General features: G+C 50.5%; 1 protein-coding gene across 1 annotated transcript in view; it reads right to left on the bottom strand.

The window, feature by feature from the left end:
- prmt3 (protein arginine methyltransferase 3) overlaps nt 1–18,457 on the bottom strand; it is a 30,050-nt gene that overhangs the window by 717 nt on the left and 10,876 nt on the right. Inside the window, exons 10-12 of the mRNA XM_062471741.1 lie at nt 17,748–17,862; nt 10,236–10,286; nt 9,317–9,404 (exon numbers count right to left, since the gene is read on the bottom strand). Of these exons, the coding sequence (XP_062327725.1) occupies nt 9,317–9,404; nt 10,236–10,286; nt 17,748–17,862 (254 nt within the window). The remainder of the gene's footprint in view (nt 1–9,316; nt 9,405–10,235; nt 10,287–17,747; nt 17,863–18,457) is intronic.

Below are 18,457 nucleotides of genomic sequence, written 5' to 3'. Positions count from 1 at the left end.
TTATGGTAGCAGGATGTCCCAAGATGCTGAAAAATTTTTTTGACCAAAAAGCAAAACACAACATACAAAAAAACAGTCAATTTAGCAAAAGTGACATCTTCATCATCTTTCTGTCTTAAAACAGTCAGGCAACCATAAGGGATGATCCCTTACTGCAGATAGAAGAGTGTGTGTGTGTGTGTGTGTGTGTACGTGTGTGTGCGTTTGCAGATGGAAATACTGCGAAGCAAACCGAGGTGACACTGAGTTGTGTAGGTGCTTTGATGCATGTTTATGAGAGAGCAGGTGTGTGTGTCTGCAGGGAGGACACAGCAGAACAGATGGAGGATCTTGTGAGGTCTACAGTAGGACTTCACATTGCGCAGGCCGACACTGAAGGCCAGGAGGGCTGCTGATGATTACGACGCATAATCACTCTTGATTAACTTCACGTTTGACTGCCGGGGGTAAATGAATGTTTACCCAATCGGCAAACAAGCCCCCCCCTCACTCCCTCCCTGGCGCTGTTTCTTCTAGACGGAGGTAAGAGGAGGTGAGGTGAAGAGAGGAGGTGAGGAAAGAAGGTGAGGGGAGGAGGAGAGGAAAGGAGGTGAGTAAAGGAGGAGGTGAGGAGAGGAGGTGAGGGGAGAAGGGGAGGAGGTGAGGAGGTGAGGAGGTGAGGGGAGGAGGTGAGGGGAGGTGGTGAGGGGAGGAGGTGAAGGGAGGAGGTGAGAGGAGGTGGTGAGGGGAGGAGGTGAGCTGGTGAGGGGAGGGGAGGAGGTGAAGGGAGGAGGTTAGGGGAGGAGATGAGGGGAGGAGGTGAGGTGAGGGGAGGAGGTGAGAAGGTTAGGGGAGGAGGTGAGATGAGGAGGAGAGGAGGTGAGGGGGTTAGGGGAGGAGGTTGGGGGAGGAGGTTAGGGGAGGAGGTGAGGGGAGAAGGTGAGGTGAGGAGGTGAGAAGGTGAGGGGAGGAGGTGAGGGGAGGATGTGAGGTGAGGAGAGGAGGGGGTTAGGGGAGGAGGTTGGGGGAGGAGGTTAGGGGAGGAGGTGAGGGGAGGAGGTTAGGGGAGGAGGTGAGGTGAGGAGGTGAGGGGAGGAGGTTGGGGGAGGAGGTGAGGGGAGGAGGTGAGGGGAGGAGGTGAGGTGAGGAGGTGAGGGGAGGAGGTGAGGGGAGGAGGTGAGGGGAGGAGGTGAGGGGAGGAGGTGAGGTGAGGTGAGGAGGTGAGGGGAGGAGGTTGGGGGAGGAGGTGAGGGGAGGAGGTGAGGGGAGGAGGTGAGGGGAGGAGGTGAGGGGAGGAGGTGAGGGGAGGAGGTGAGGTGAGGTGAGGAGGTGAGGGGAGGAGGTTTGGGGAGGAGGTGAGGGGAGGAGGTGAGGGGAGGAGGTTAGGGGAGGATGTGAGGGGAGGAGGTTAGGGGAGGAGGTGAGGGGAGGATGTGAGGGGAGGAGGTGAGGGGAGGAGGTTAGGGGAGGAGGTGAGGGGAGGAGGTGAGGGGAGGATGTGAGGGGAGGAGGTTAGGGGAGGAGGTTAGGGAAGGAGGTTAGGGGAGGAGGTGAGGGGGTTGGGGGAGGAGGTGAGGGGAGGAGAGGAGGGAAAGCGCTGACTGGGGAGGTTTTCACTGCCATCACGTTCCGCTGTCACCGTGCCGACGCCTCTGGAGTTGCCATGGAGCCGTTACTCCATTACAGATGAACGGAGGAACTGAGGCGTTAACTAGAGGGGAGTGTGTGTATGAGTGTGTGTATGAGTGTGTGTATGAGTGTGTGTGTGTGCTTGTCTACATGTATATTCTGTGCATGTGTGGGTGTGCACGTAGGTGTGTGTGTGGTATGTGTGTAGGTGTGTGTGTGTAGGTATGTGTCTGTAGGTGTTTGTGTGTAGTTGTGTATGTGTAGGTGTGACTAAATGTAAATGCGTGTGTGGGTGTGTGTATGAGTGTGTGTGAGTGTGGCACAACTGGCACTATGCTGCAGGAGCTGCACTGAAACACAAAGGCCTGACCAGGGGAGAGCCTCACTCTGCAGTCAGACCCCCTCCCGCCCAGACCTCCCCTTCCCTCTCTTCCCTCCATCTCCCCCCTCCCCTTCCCTCTCTTCCCTCCATCTCCCCCCTCCTCTCTCTCTGTAGAGGCAGCGAGAGAAGGAAGACAGAGGTAGAGAGAGAGGGAGAGAGAGAAAAACAGAGTGAGAGAGGGAGAGAGAGAGAGGGAGAGAAACAGAGAGAGAGAGAGAGAGAGGGAGAGAGAGGGAGAGGAAGAGAGAGAGAAACAGAGAGAGAGAGAGAGGGAGGGAGGGAAACAGAGAGAGAGAGAGAGAGAGAGAGAGAGAGAGAGAGAGAGAGAGAGAGGGAGAGAGAGAAACAGAGAAAGAGAAGAAGAGAGGGAGAGGGAGAAACAAAGATAGAGAGAGAGAGAGAAACAGAGAGAGAGGGAGAAAAACAGAGAGAGAGAGAGAGAGAGAGAGAGAGAGAGGGAGAAAAACAGAGAGAGAGAGAGAGAGAGAGAGAGGGAGAGACAGAGAGAGAGAGAGAGAGGGAGAGAAACAGAGAGAGAGAGGGAGAGAAACAGAGAGAGAGAGAAACAGAGAGAGGACTGTCAGTGAGAGAGAGAGAGAGAGAGAGAGAGAGAGAGAGAGGACTGTCAGGGAGAGAGAGAGAGAGAGCGAGAGCGAGAGCGAGAGGACTGTCAGTTAGAGAACAAGAGGAGGACTCGGAGGCAGGAACAAAGAGTAAAGAAAAACAAGAGGCAAAACTCTGATGCTTTTTTGGTAACAGCCACTAGGTTGCGCTTCGGTAGTGCGGCCACCATTTTGGGTGGAATATTCCAACTGGAGTTACTGGACAACAGCACAGATAGTTAGCTACATACTAGCTAGTTATGGCTAACAGATCATTTTACCTGTGTACCTAGCAAGCATTAGCAGCATTTGTATCAGTTAAATGTACGTAGTTAAATATCAGCTAATGTTCAACTGTAAAGTGTACACCTTTTAAAGGATCCCTTGGTAAATCAGCCACTGCCGGGTAGAAAGGGAAATTTTACAAAAAATAAAAAGGAAACACCAACATTTAGTGGCCAAATCCATTATGTCTACAAAATTATTTTAGATATAGTATAAGTTTAGGTTTATACGTTTTTTTTGTGTTTTGCTAATGCAGGATTTGGTCAAATAAAATCGGTAAAATAGGCGTAATGAGTGGAACATAACGTGAACATGGCATTTTATTTTGTTTGAGTTTTAGCTAACTATTCCACTGGGGCAAGTACATTTCTCTTCCAGACTTGCCCTACAAAAAAATCCAAGCCTTAATGTCGAGCCCTGTACTTGGCTAGACTCTTGATACAGATCAGAATCCATCATATTTTGGACACCCAAAATCGGCGAATCTCACAGCCAAATCAGCGCAATATAGAAAATGCGCTTCAAAGAATTTCAAACCAAACTCTTTTTGTGGGAAAAAAGTGGAAGTCTTGTCTGTGAAATAAACTGTTAAAAGGGATTTGATGATCACTAGTCTAGTGATTATATTTTTCTGTGTTGTCATAATTCAGTTTTTTTTTTAACAAAGCAGCTGATATTGCCAAAAGCGACAGCAAGCTAGTGGACTGTCGAGTCGATTTCACCCCAAAATGGCGGAAACGTAGCGCTGCTACTGGGCACTGGTGTTGCAATGGAACGTTCTATTGGCTTTCACTTCTTGTCAATATAAGTTCTTTGGCAGGAATGAAAGCAGGACTGAAAGCAGGAAGGAAGCAAAGACTGCCGACCAATCACAGCCCCCCTACAGTCCCACAGCCCCCCTACAGTCCCACAGCCTCCCCCCACCCACAGCCCCCCTACAGTCCCATAGCCCCCCTACAGTCCCACAGCCCCCCTACAGTCCCACAGCCTCCCCCCACCCACAGCCCCCCTACAGTCCCACAGCCCCCCTACAGTCCCACAGCCTCCCCCCACCCACAGCCCCCCTACAGTCCCACAGCCCCCCTACAGTCCCACAGCCCCCCTACAGTCCCACAGCCCCCCTACAGTCCCACAGCCCCCCTACAGTCCCACAGCCCCCCTACAGTCCCACAGCCCCCCTACAGTCCCACAGCCCCCCTACAGTCCCACAGCCCCCCTACAGTTCCACAGCCTCCCCCCACCCCAGCCCCCTCCCTCTGTACATCTCTGTGGTTAATTACTGCCCTCTCATACAACACATCAAATCAGCTTCTTCTGTCTCAGCCGCCATTAATCACTAGAGACACACAGCTGACAGACGCATCACACACACACACAGACACACACACACACGTGTGTGAGAGAGAGAGTGTGTGAGTGAGAGAGTGTGTGAGTGAAAGTGAGAGAGTGTGTGAGTGTACGAGTGAGAGTGTGTATTTGTGAAAGAGAATGTGAAGCCTAGTTTTATCATCTTCAGGGTGACTTTGAAAAGTTAACACTCTTTGTGTCTGGCATTTGTGCGACATCAGTGTGTGTGTGTGTGTGTGTGTGCATTAATGTGTATTACAGTCAGAGAGAGAGAGAAAAAAAGACGAGAGAGAGAGAGGCAGAGTGAGGTAGAGGGTGAAAGAGAGAGTCTGTGTGCCTGTCCAGTAAAACAGGCCAGTAGGAGTGTGAGGGGAGGGGAGAGAGGCGGGGAAGGAGGAAGGAAGGCAGGGGAGGGAGGGAGGGGGGGAGGGGGGGGAGAAGGAGGGGAGGGAGGAAAGGAGAAGGAGGGAGTAGGGGAGAAGGAGGGGAGGGAGGAGGGGAGAGGAGTGGGGAGCCAGTGAACGCAGTTAAAACCTCCATCAGTGTTTTACCACCGAGGAGGGCGGGTGTGCAGGGTGGAGGAAGGTCTCTCTCCACATCCTAACTGCTGTTCTTCCCTGAGGGGCTGTTCTTCCCTGAGGGGCTGTTCTTCCCTGAGGGGCTGTTCTTCCCTGAGGGGCTGTTCTTCCCTGAGGGGCTGTTCTTCCAGTTTGTTCCAAAAAACTTTCCACACACAACACAACAGTTTCTAGTTTTGTCAAAAATAAATAGTGGAACCTTTTGTGGGAAAATATTTTTTCAGAAACAAAACATTCTCTAATATTATTGACTAAATATTTGTGAAAGGTGTAAAAAAATATGAAAAACAGTTTCGATTGTGATGTTAAGCGTGGAAACAATTTTTAAATTTTCCCAAACCCTCAGACTTGAAAGCGTTAGCTATTTTATTGCCTGGTCTAGAATCTTCCAGCAACTTATATTCTATTTTATGGCAACTTATATTCTATGTTATTGTATATTTTATTTAATTCTAAATCTACTTAGTACTGCTAGTTTATGTACCCTTAGTATAGATAGTCCACATATGTAAATGTTTAGGTTCCTATATGTTTATTGCACCTTCCTGCCACAGCAAATTCCTTGTCTGTGCAAACTTTCATGGCGAATAAATCCCATTCTGATCTCAAACTGCTCCACGTATGAACAGATTGCCTGTACCCAGCCTGATATTATATCTCCTCAATGAAAACCACAGAACCACTGCCTTCCTGTAAAATATTTGATACTGAGCTGTCAGCATCTGCCTGGTCGTGGTTCGGTTAACGCTGGACCTGGTCGCCAGTGGACGTCGATCTGTGACAGTCTGCCAAAGCTGGATCGGAAACCAGTCTCCATGACGGACAACAGTGAGTTCCTGGTCCCTTCCCTCACCCCCCTGCCTGTGATGCTGCAGTGATCACAGTCCCCAGCCCTGTGGCTACCTCTGCTTAAACTGACATTTACCAACTCTGAGCCAAGTTGAACATTGTATTTTGTTGTTTCAACACCCATCGACACTTCCCTGCTGTATGACTATGCAGGGCTCGACAATAACGATGGCCCGATGGCCCGGGGCCAGTAAAAAGTAACGTCGGGACAGTTAAACTAGCAACTCACTGGCCCGATCGGGACACTGCAAATTATTGATTGAAAAAAAAATTAGCATTGTAAAAGTTAACATCCTTCATATGTTTTGCTATCTGCTAAATGCATAAATAACTTTGCAGCTCGTGGGGCGCACAGTTGGCAAATCAAGAGTTGAGTAGTGAGTGACGAGTGGTTGTCAAATTGTAATTCTCTAATCTCAATACATTTTTTAACAACTGGCGCGAGACAATAAAGTGAAGATGGCAGCAAAGTAGAGCTACGAGCTCAAACGGAAGCAACTTTTTTTATGGAACGAAGATGCACTGTGTCGTCTGTCGTATGTTCCCGTCTAAAGCAGACAAAAGTAGATATTTTTACACAGGCACCAACAATTTTCGAAAACAATCCCTGACCAGCCATGCTAGCAGACAGCACCTGCTTTGCGTGACAGCTAAGCGGATGGTTGAAAATCCATCTTCCAGGCCGTTGATCATGCTGGTCAGGAATTTAAATGTAGATGCCCATTGTGTTGTTGCACGACTTATAACAAAGGCATATCATGTAATTAAGACGGGCCAGCCGTTCGCCTCGTTCCCCCAGGCTATTGAACTGCAGCAGAAGAATGGTGTCGACTTGGGTACTTAGTATCATACTGATGAAATGCTATGGAAGCTTTTATATATTAGCATTAAGGGACCAGAGGTTTCAGTTGTGCAGAGAGATGGCTGTCAGCAGGGAAGAGAGCACGTCATGTTTGAGGTTAAAAGTCAATTGTTTAGCTGACTATTACCTTTTTTTTTTTATCACTAGAAATGTGATTTCATTTTTGTTCTTTTTATATCCAGGATGTGTTTAATAAATGGTTAAACATGTTAACAGAATAACACACTTTGGTTTTGTTGTAACAATGATAAATTACAACTTTTGGAGGGGGGCCAGTAAAAATTGTCTTGGGGCCAGTAAGTTTCAAACCCACTGGCCCGGTGGGGCCAGTGCCAAAAAATGTTAATGTTGAGCCCTGCTATGTTTACCCTGTGTTCTGAACCTCTCTTTCACTAACCGTCTTTGGAGGAGGGGACCCCCTCACTGAATTGCACCTCCCAAGGTTTCTTCAATTTTTTCTCCTCTAGTGAGTTTTCTGGGAGTTTTTCCTTGTCTTCCTTGAGGGTTTAGGTTGGTTGAGGGGCAGGTCAATGGGCGTATGTGAAGCCCTCTGTGACATTGCTTGTAAAAAGGGCTATACAAATACATTTGATTTGATACTGAGGTAGGGGAGGGCAGAGGAGAGAGAATAGGAGAGACCCTTAGGAGAGTGTGTGTGTGTGCATGTGAGAATGTGTGTGTGTGAGAATGTGTGTGTGTGTGAGAATGTGTGTGTGTGAGAATGTGTGTGTGAGAATGTGTGTGTGTGAGAATGTGTGTGTGTGTGTGAGAATGTGTGTGTGTGTGTGAGAATGTGTGTGTGTGTGTGAGAATGTGTGTGTGTGAGAATGTGTGTGTGTGAGAATGTGTGTGTGTGTGAGAATGTGTGTGTGTGTGAGAATGTGTGTGTGTGTGTGAGAATGTGTGTGTGTGTGTGAGAATGTGTGTGTGTGTGAGAATGTGTGTGTGTGAGAATGTGTGTGTGTGTGTGAGAATGTGTGTGTGTGAGAATGTGTGTGTGTGTGAGAATGTGTGTGTGAGAATGTGTGTGTGTGTGAGAATGTGTGTGTGTGAGAATGTGTGTGTGTGAGAATGTGTGTGTGAGAATGTGTGTGTGTGTGAGAATGTGTGTGTGTGAGAATGTGTTTGTTTGAGTGTGTGTGCGTGTGAGAATGTGTGTGTGTGAGAATGTGTTTGTTTGAGTGTGTGTGCGTTCTCACTGATGAAAAAGGAGTACTGCCTAAAAACTGACTACCATGTCAAGATAAGTCTGTCTCATCTGTTGAAGTTAAGTCTTAAGTAAACACAAGAATAAACACACACACACACACACGCACAGACCTGTCAGCAGATGCAGTTCGACGCTTTGTTAAATATGATCTGCTCCACTCTCTGTATGGGAAGGGAGGTGAGGTGAGATCCTGACCTGCTGTAACTGGGAGGTGAGATCCTGACCTGCTGTAAGTGGGAGGGGAGATCCTGACCTGCTGTAACTGGGAGGGGAGATCCTGACCTGCTGTAACTGGGAGGTGAGATCCTGACCTGCTGTAACTGGGAGGTGAGATCCTGACCTGCTGTAACTGGGAGGGGAGATCCTGACCTGCTGTAACTGGGAGGGGAGATCCTGACCTGCTGTAACTGGGAGGGGAGATGAGATCCTGACCTGCTGTAACTGGGAGGGGAGATCCTGACCTGCTGTAACTGGGAGGGGAGATGAGATCCTGACCTGCTGTAACTGGGAGGGGAGATCCTGACCTGCTGTAACTGGGAGATGAGATCCTGACCTGCTGTAACTGGGAGGGGAGATCCTGACCTGCTGTAACTGGGAGGGGAGATCCTGACCTGCTGTAACTGGGAGGTGAGATCCTGACCTGCTGTAACTGGGAGGGGAGATCCTGACCTGCTGTAACTGGGAGGGGAGATCCTGACCTGCTGTAACTGGGAGGGGAGATCCTGACCTGCTGTAACTGGGAGGTGAGATCCTGACCTGCTGTAACTGGGAGGTGAGATCCTGACCTGCTGTAACTGGGAGGGGAGATCCTGACCTGCTGTAACTGGGAGGGGAGATCCTGACCTGCTGTAACTGGGAGGGGAGATCCTGACCTGCTGTAACTGGGAGGGGAGATCCTGACCTGCTGTAACTGGGAGGGGAGATCCTGACCTGCTGTAACTGGGAGGGGAGATCCTGACCTGCTGTAACTGGGAGGTGAGATCCTGACCTGCTGTAACTGGGAGGGGAGGTGAGATCCTGACCTGCTGTAACTGGGAGGGGAGATCCTGACCTGCTGTAACTGGGAGATGAGATCCTGACCTGCTGTAACTGGGAGGGGAGGTGAGATCCTGACCTTCTGTAACTGGGAGGGGAGATCCTGACCTGCTGTAACTGGGAGGTGAGATCCTGACCTGCTGTAACTGGGAGGTGAGATCCTGACCTGCTGTAACTGGGAGGGGAGATCCTGACCTGCTGTAACTGGGAGATGAGATCCTGACCTGCTGTAACTGGGAGGTGAAATCCTGACCTGCTGTAACTGGGAGGGGAGATGAGATCCTGACCTGCTGTAACTGGGAGGTGAGATCCTGACCTGCTGTAACTGTGAGGGGAGGTGAGATCCTGACCTGCTGTAACTGGGAGGTGAGATCCTGACCTGCTGTAACTGGGAGGTGAGATCCTGACCTGCTGTAACTGGGAGGGGAGATCCTGACCTGCTGTAACTGTAAGGGGAGATGAGATCCTGACCTGCTGTAACTGGGAGGTGAGATCCTGACCTGCTGTAACTGGGAGGTGAGATCCTGACCTGCTGTAACTGGGAGGTGAGATCCTGACCTGCTGTAACTGGGAGGGGTTCCTCCAGCAGGAAGACGGTCTGCTTCCAGTGTGTCTTGGTGGCCTGGGCGCCCGTGGAAAACATCACCTGACATAAAAAACACAACTTGATTCAGCGGCAACTAACACACAACTAACACACAACACACAACTAACACACAACTAACACAGATAACTGCAGAGATACAGATCCCAGCGGAGTGCAAAAAAATGGTCATGTCTGAAAAATGGCTGTATACTATATGAGGTGACCCATGTCGTGTTTTTTTACAAAAAGGATTAAATATTTAACATTTTGCGCCGTTCTTAATGTGAAAATGCCCCAGAGCGTTAAGAGTTAGACCTCCGTAGAGCTGGAATTCAAGCCTGTGGTTAGACCTCCGTAGAACTCAAACTAGGGCCAGTCCTCCCCCAGTCTCCTGGCTCTCCTGAGAGAGATGATCTAAGAGACCACGCGTCCTCCCGTCAGCGGCGCTAGCGGAGAATCACGTCCTAACGGCTACGCACCAAGCCCGGTGAAAAAGAAACTGCAATTAAGGATGTGTGTGTGTGCGTGGGTGTGTGTCTTGGTGAGCTTGATGTTAGTGGTTCCGAGTGGCTAGCCCAGCTGCTGGAGCGCCAGCAAGCAAGCGCCACGGGGCTGGAGAACTCTCCAGAACGTGATCATGGGAGCGCCACGGGGCTGGAGAACTGTCCAGAACGTGATCATGGGAGCGCCACGGGGCTGGAGAACTGTCCAGAACGTGATCATGGGAGCGAGGATGGAGAACTGTCCAGAACGTGATCATGGGAGCGAGGATGGAGAACTGTCCAGAACGTGATCATGGGAGCGAGGATGGAGAACTGTCCAGAACGTGATCATGGGACAGGCAGGGGAGGGGCAGACGTGATCATGGGATGTCCCCGGCTGCAGGCTCACCTTGTTGCTGCAGGCCCTGTCAAAGAACACATCGAAGTGGCCGGCGATCGCCTGGAATGAGATGTGAGAGATATAAGTGATATGTGACACATGAGAGATAAGAGAGATGCGCTATATAGGAGAGAGAGAGATATGATATATTTATGTATGTATGCGCGTGTATCTGAGTTTCCCTGATTCCACAGCTGCAGCCCTGGACACCATATGAAGCCGCTGGCATGAATGTACTGCAGATTAAACCTCTGCTTCTAGAATCTTCCTGTTTAGCACTGCTGTGTTATTTATCGTGGTGTTTATTTTATTTATTGTCTGTTTTTATGGTACTGACCTGAACGAAATACATTTCGGACAATAAAGAACATCTAATGTAATAATTTAATTAAATCTAAATGTGTGAAAATGCAATTTCTATTCATCCGTCCTTTGCTCTCGTTCTAAACCTCAACTTGGCTCCTTAAATTCAGCTGAGTCAACACCTGGTCCCATGCGACTCTTACCTTCGTCTGAAATCTGTCGCCACGCAAAAGAAATAAATTACGTTTCAGTCAGAGAACCAGTCAAAACACAATTTTTTTTTGCTGAGCGGTAAAAAAATAAAAATAATTTTTTTAACACAATTTGCAGAGCTGGCATTTTTATGTTGCGGTTATATCTGATATAAAACATTTATTATTATTATTGTGGAAGGAGAGTTCTTGCATGTTGGCCAATGTAGGTCAATTCTTTCATGTAGGTTTCTTAGATGTAGGTTTCAGTCACCTTCCAGCAGTCACTTTCCAAGCATAATTTCTGCTGTTTTTGTGGCAAAAAAGATGGATGGTCGTTGGAAATGACTCTCTCTAAGCTATAAACAAATACATGGTCATAAAAAATATAAAAAACACCCATGTGACTAAAACAAATTGAAATAAAACACACACAGTGTGCCCGGAGGTGACCATTTCAGATGTGAGGTAAACCCCCCCCCCCCTCCCCTCCCCAGGCTTGTTTTCCTCTCGTTTCTGAGGGAAAGAGGCACTCTATCAATCTCAGGAGCACACTTGTAGTGGCGATGATGCAGAACTAATAGCTTTTAATCCTGACACACATGGCAGCATGAGGACGGCACTGCAGACAAAGAGCATGGGAGGGAGAGAGGAGAGGGAGAGAAAGAGAGGGATGGGGAGAGAAAGGGAAAGAGAGGGATGGGGAGAGAGAGAAAGAGGAAGAGAATGACGGGGAAGGAGAGCAAGAAGGAGGGAGGAAGAGAGGGAGAAAGACTGAAAGGGAGGGAGAGAAACAAAGAGATAGAGAATAAAGGGGAGAGAGAGGAGGAGCCAGAGGAGAAAAAGAAAGTAATCATGGGTAGATCAGTGATCATGGTGTTGGCTCTGAGTAGTACCTCAGTGGTAGAAAAGGAACAGGGAAAAAACTAACACTAAAATCCATTCTCTCATTCTGCAGCACCTGACCAACACTCTGCCTTTACTACATACACACAAACACACCTTCCTGATCACCTGACCTGGGCCTCACAGCCTCCTGAGTGTATGAATGCAGACAGGCAGGGGAGGGGCAGACAGGCAGGGGAGGGGCAGACAGGCAGGGGAGGGGCAGACAGGCAGGGGAGGGGCAGACAGGCAGGGGAGGGGCAGACAGGCAGGGGAGGGGCAGACAGGCAGGGGAGGGGCAGACAGGCAGTTGAGGGGCAGACAGGCAGTTGAGGGGCAGACAGGCAGGGGAGGGGCAGACAGGCAGGGGAGGGGCAGGCAGGCAGGGGAGGGGCAGACAGGCAGGGGAGGGGCAGACAGGCAGGGGAGGGGCAGACAGGCAGGGGAGGGGCAGGCAGGCAGGGGAGGGGCAGACAGGCAGGGGAGGGGCAGACAGGCAGGGGAGGGGCAGACAGGCAGGGGAGGGGCAGACAGGCAGGGGAGGGGCAGACAGGCAGGGGAGGGGCAGACAGGCAGGGGAGGGGCAGGCAGGTCCGGTTACAGGAACAGAAGGGCCCTGGATTAAGGAGCATTGTCAACTAAACGCAATTATGGCTCTTAATGAACGCTTTAGGCTGGACGCTGGTTGGCTAATTAGGAAATTAGCAGTAATTGCTCGTCGGGTGGGGTGGAGCCACCTCCCTTGTGAGAAACCGTCACCCGGACTCCTCTCCCGTCGCCGCTGACAACGCCTCGTAAGCGAGATTGATTGTCACCTCTGCGTCGTTTGACTTTCCGTGGAGCGACTCGATAAAAACTGGGAACAAACACCCAAGGAGTTACTGTGAGAAGACACAGGGTAGGTTACTATAGCAACACATGTCCGCAACACAGCAGCACTACCGTAACTACACTGTTTCTACAGTAACTACAGTTACTACCTTAACTACAGTAACTACACTGTTTCTACAGTAACTACAGTTACTACCTTAACTACAGTAACTACACTGTTTCTACAGTAACTACAGTTACTACCTTAACTACAGAAACTACACTGTTTCTACAGTAACTACCTTAACTATAGTATCTACACTTTCTACAGTACAGTTACTACCTTAACTACACTTTCTACAGTAACTACAGTTACTACCTTAACTACAGTAACTACACTGTTTCTACAGTAACTACAGTTACTACCTTAACTACAGAAACTACACTGTTTCTACAGTAACTACCTTAACTATAGTATCTACACTTTCTACAGTACAGTTACTACCTTAACTACACTTTCTACAGTAACTACAGTTACTACCTTAACTACAGTAACTACACTGTTTCTACAGTAACTACAGTTACTACCTTAACTACACTTTCTACAGTAACTACCGTTACTACACTTTCTACAGTAACTACCGTTACTACCTTAACTACAGTAACAACACCGTTTCTACAGTAACTACCTTAACTACAGTAACTACACTTTGTACAGTAACTACACTTTGTACAGTAACTACAGTTACTACCTTAACTACACTTTCTACAGTAACTTCAGTTACTACCTTAACTACAGTAACTACACGGTTTCTACAGTAACTACAGTTACTACCTTAACTACAGTAACTACACTGTTTCTACAGTAACTACAGTCATTACCTTAACTACACTGTTTCTACAGTAACTACAGCTACTACCTTAACTACAGTAACTACAGTGTTTCTACAGTGTTTCTACAGTAACTACAGTCATTACCTTAACTACACTGTTTCTACAGTAACTACAGCTACTACCTTAACTACAGTAACTACAGTGTTTCTACAGTGTTTCTACAGTAACTACCGTTACTACCTTAACTACAGTAACTACACTGTTTCTACAGTAACTACAGTTACTACCTTAACTACACTGTTACTACCTTAACTACACTTTCTACAGTAACTACAGGTAGCCGGTCTGGTGACCAGTCTGGAAGGAGGGGGAGAGAAAGCCAAAGAAAGAGCAAAAGAGAGGCAAGGGAAATTAGTAGAAAAAGGAGGGACAAGGATTTGTGTAAAAATGCAAAAAAGCAAAACCCCACATAAAAGGCTTTCATATATGAACTGCCAAAAATCAAAAGGGGGGCTGAAATTAGCACTTTTCATTTTCATCAGTTTAGCCTTCAGCCGGGAATCTGTCTGGGATAAGCGATGACGACGGTGGTTTAACACAAACACACAAAATGCCACTGCTCTCTTGTCCCATATCAGACACACACACATACACACACCCCAGGGTGCCAGCCGGCCTGCCCTCCCCTGGACGAGCGACAGGGAGAATTAATAATTATCATCATGGATAACAGCAGCAGAGAGCCATTCATCACCACAGCCTCTGTGCCGCTGCTGTCAGAGCTCCCGCGTGGCGCGCCCTGATACGTGTGTGTGTGTGGGGGGAGGCCCTGATACGTGTGTGTGTGTGGGGGGAGGCCCTGATACGTGTGTGGGGGGGGGGGGGGAGGCCCTGATACGTGTGTGGGGGGGGGGCAGAGGCCCTGATACGTGTGTGGGGGGGGGGGGGGCAGAGGCCCTGATACGTGTGTGTGGGGGGGGGGGGGGGCCTGATACGTGTGTGGGGGGGGAGAGGCCCTGATACGTGTGTGGGGGGGGGCAGAGGCCCTGATACGTGTGTGTGTGGGGGGGGGGGGGGGCCCTGATACGTGTGTGTGGGGGGGGGGGGGGGCAGAGGCCCTGATACGTGTGTGTGTGGGGGGGGGGGGGGCCCTGATACGTGTGTGGGGGGGGAGGCCCTGATACGTGTGTGGGGGGGGGGGGGGGAGAGGCCCTGATACGTGTGTGGGGGGGGGGGGAGAGGCCCTGATACGTGTGTGGGGGGGGGGGGGGAGAGGCCCTGATACGTGTGTGGGGGGGGGCCCTGATACGTGTGTGGGGGGGGGGCCCTGATACGTGTGTGGGGGGGATTCTGATGGGGGCTGATACTGGGGGGGGGGGATTCTGGGAGGGGGTGTGCAGGTTATGGGGAGGCCCTGATACTGCTATATGGGAGAGGACAGGAGAAAGGTGGGGGGAAGAGAAGTGGGTGAAGGGGGGGAGGGGTGAAGGGGGGAGGACGAGGCTAATGTGCTTTTGATGGGGTTTATCCAGGCGTGGAAGCTGCATGCATGGCCTCCTCCCAGGCAGGGTTACTGTGGAGCTCCTCCCCTCCTCCCCAGGCCCCTTCCTGGGCTCCTCCCCTCCTCCCCCCCTCCCCAGGCCCCTTCCTGGGCTCCTCTCCTCCTCCCCTCCTCCCCAGGCCCCTTCCTGGGCTCCTCCCCTCCTCCCCCCTCCCCAGGCCCCTTCCTGGGCTCCTCCCCTCCTCCCCCCTCCCCAGGCCCCTTCCTGGGCTCCTCCCCTCCTCCCCAGGCCCCTTCCTGGGCTCCTCCCCTCCTCCCCAGGCCCCTTCCTGGGCTCCTCCCCTCCTCCCCAGGCCCCTTCCTGGGCTCCTCCCCAGGCCCCTTCCTGGGCTCCTCCCCTCCTCCCCCCTCCCCAGGCCCCTTCCTGGGCTCCTCCCCTCCTCCCCAGGCCCCTTCCTGGGCTCCTCCCCAGGCCCCTTCCTGGGCTCCTCCCCTCCTCCCCAGGCCCCTTCCTGGGCTCCTCCCCTCCTCCCCAGGCCCCTTCCTGGGCTCCTCCCCTCCTCCCCAGGCCCCTTCCTGGGCTCCTCCCCTCCTCCCCAGGCCCCTTCCTGGGCTCCTCCCCTCCTCCCCAGGCCCCTTCCTGGGCTCCTCATGCTGTTCCGCCGCAGTACGCACACACTCCCCATACACACACATATAGCCACACACCCTCACCATTACCTCCCAACACACTTATACACTCACACCTACAGCCCCACACACAATTAAACACACATTCACACACACACACTCCAACATACTATACACACACTAACACATGCCCAAAAACACACTTAGTCACAGAGTGACAAATAGCAAGAGAAGGAGATTTCATAATTCTGATCTTAATGTGCTCAAGAGGTCCTTGGAGTTACTGAGCGTGCTCAGTCAGTCTGAAGGCCTTTCTCTCCCTGCTATTTACATGTGATGGAGAGAAGGAGAGAGGGGTGGAGGAGAGCGGGGAAGAGGGTTGAGGGGCGGGACAGAGAGAGGGGGAGAGAGAGGAAGAGATGGATGAGGGAGGGAGAGAAGGAGGGAGCGAGGGAGGGAGTCAGGTGGCTGAGCGGTTAGGGAATCGGGCTCGTAATCTGAAGGTTGCCAGTTCGATTCCTGGCCGTGCCAAATGACGTGTCCTTGGGCAAGGCACTTCACCCTACTTGCCTCGGGGGGAATGTCCCTGTACTTACTGTAAGTCGCTCTGGATAAGAGCGTCTGCTAAATGACTAAATGTAATGTAAATGTAGGGAGGAAGAGAGGAGGCATGGAAGGAGGAAGGATAAAGGGAGGAGGTGGGATAGGATGAGAGGGTCAGAGAAAAGGAGGAAGGACAGAGGAAATATTTGAATGAATAAAAGAGCTCCGTAATCAATTTCACAAACTTTATTTTTGTGGCTCTGACATGGAAGAACAGCTCTGTTTCTCTCTCACTATTTCTCCTTCTCTCTATCTCTCTCTCACTTTCTATATCTCTCTCCATCTCTCTATCACTTTGTCTCTCCCTCTTTCTCACTTTCTGTCTCCCTCTCTCTCCCTTTGTCTACCTCTCTCCCTATTTCTCTCCTCATTCTCCAATTCCACTGCAATCAAAGAGAACCAGTTCTTCATCACTAAACACTGCAGCTTCTTCACTGCCGCCTCAGAACAGCATGGAGGCGTGGCCTCAGAACAGCATGGAGGCGTGGCCTCAGAGCAGCATGGAGGCGTGGCCTCAGAGCAACATGGAGGCGTGGCCTCAGAGCAGCATGGAGGCGTGGCCTCAGAGCAACATGGAGGCGTGGCCTCAGAGCAGCATGGAGGCGTGGCTTCTCTGAGGGGGTTCAGACTGCAGTACATCCCTCTCTCCAGAACACACTATCTAATCTCACGTCTCTAATCTCACGTCTGTAATCTCACGTCTCTAATCTCTGTTTCTCCTCAAAGGTGGGGGCACACTGACAAATGAGAGAGGCAGAGGGAGGGAGTGAGGAGAAAGAGAGAGGGAGAAAGAGAGGGAGAGAGAAGGAGAGAGAGAGAAAGAGAGGGAGGAGAGAGAGAAGGAGAGGGAGGAGGGAGAGAGAAGGACGGGGTATTTGTCTAGAGCAGAGCGGAGCTCAGAAGCAGGGTTGTGCTGTTCATTTAATGCAAGGTTAGGCAGGCTGGCTGATGAATGGACTGTCGACAGCAGAACAAAAGCAGCCGTTTCATCACAGCCCGCAAGGCACATCCCCTCCTCCCCTCCTTCACCCCCTCCTCCTTCACCCCTCCTCCTCCCCCACACCAACCCCATCTCCTCTCCCTCCTCCCCCTCCTCCACATACCCCCCTCCTCCTCCCCCACACCTCCTCCTCCCCCACACACCTCCTCCTCCCCCACACACCTCCTCCTCCACCCCCTCCTCCTCCTCCACCCCCTCCTCCCCCACACCCCCTCCCTCCTCTTCCTCCCCCTCCTCCTCCCCCACACCCCCTCCCTCCTCTTCCTCCCCCTCCTCCTCCCCCACACCAACTCCTCCTCCTCCCCCTCCTCCCCCCCAGAGGGAAATCAGAATACACTTATAAGCAGGCTACCCTGCCATAGCAAGAACACACACACACGCCTAAAAACATACACAGACACCTACAAACACTCGAGCAGTGAGTATCACAGAAGTGTGTAGCACAGTCGTGATTTAGGTACGTGTGGAAAACTAATAGTGAACATGTGTTGTATGTGTATTAGCATGTGCAGTCTGATCACAACCTGGCTCTTACCCAGTTTTTTTCTCACGCTACACACACTGCCTCATCACATCTCAGATCAATACTCATAGCTGACAACACAGATCAAGATTAAAGTGTGTGAGTGTGTGTGTCAGTGTGTGTGTGAGAATGTGTGTGTGTGTGTGTGTGTGTGTGTGTGTGTGAGAATGTATGTATGTGTATGTGTGTGTGTGTGTGTGTGTGTGTGTGTGTGTGTGTGTGTGTGTGTGTGTGTACTAACCGTGCAGTCCTTGCTGTCTGTAATCTTCAGGCAGAAGTCGGACGTGAACTCCAGCTCAGAGAGACACACAGAGTTACACTCAATCACCTGAGAGGAGAGTACACACACAACAAGTCAATAAACACACACACAAACACACATCTACCCTTGTTGGAATTCTGTACACTTAAAAAAAAAGAAGTCCTAAACCTTGATGTCATTCTAACCCTAACCCCAGAACTAAAGTTGTGAGAGAGAGAGTTCCCACAAGGTCCGTTTTTTTCAGAAGTTTCTTTAGTAAAACAAAGGCACACCTATTCAAACACACACCTACACAAACACACACACTATCCCAGAAAACCACACACATGCTGACCTAACCAATACATATACCTACATCATTAAATCTTTGCTCATACAACCACGTCGGTTCTGTCAAAGAAACATTGATGACAAATGTAAAAATGTAAAATTCAACACACCGCAAAACTGCTGCTTTACACAAATTCACAATTCCAAGACAGGGTTCTCAATTTTCCGGCGTTGCGGCCAAACTTAATAGAATGTTATTGGATCGTATCAGAGAGAGAGAGAGAGGGAGAGAAAGAGAAGAAAAAAATTAAAGAGAAAAAGCGTCAAGAGAAAGAAGGAGGGAGAGGCATGTAATTGGGCAGAGGAGCTGTCCATTTGTCACTGGAGGGAGAAACTATTGATTAGAGGATTCAAATTCC

The sequence above is a fragment of the Osmerus eperlanus genome, chromosome 10, assembly GCF_963692335.1.
Source record: "Osmerus eperlanus chromosome 10, fOsmEpe2.1, whole genome shotgun sequence".
NCBI lineage: Eukaryota > Metazoa > Chordata > Actinopteri > Osmeriformes > Osmeridae > Osmerus > Osmerus eperlanus.
This window is presented reverse-complemented; position numbering and strand designations above follow the sequence as displayed.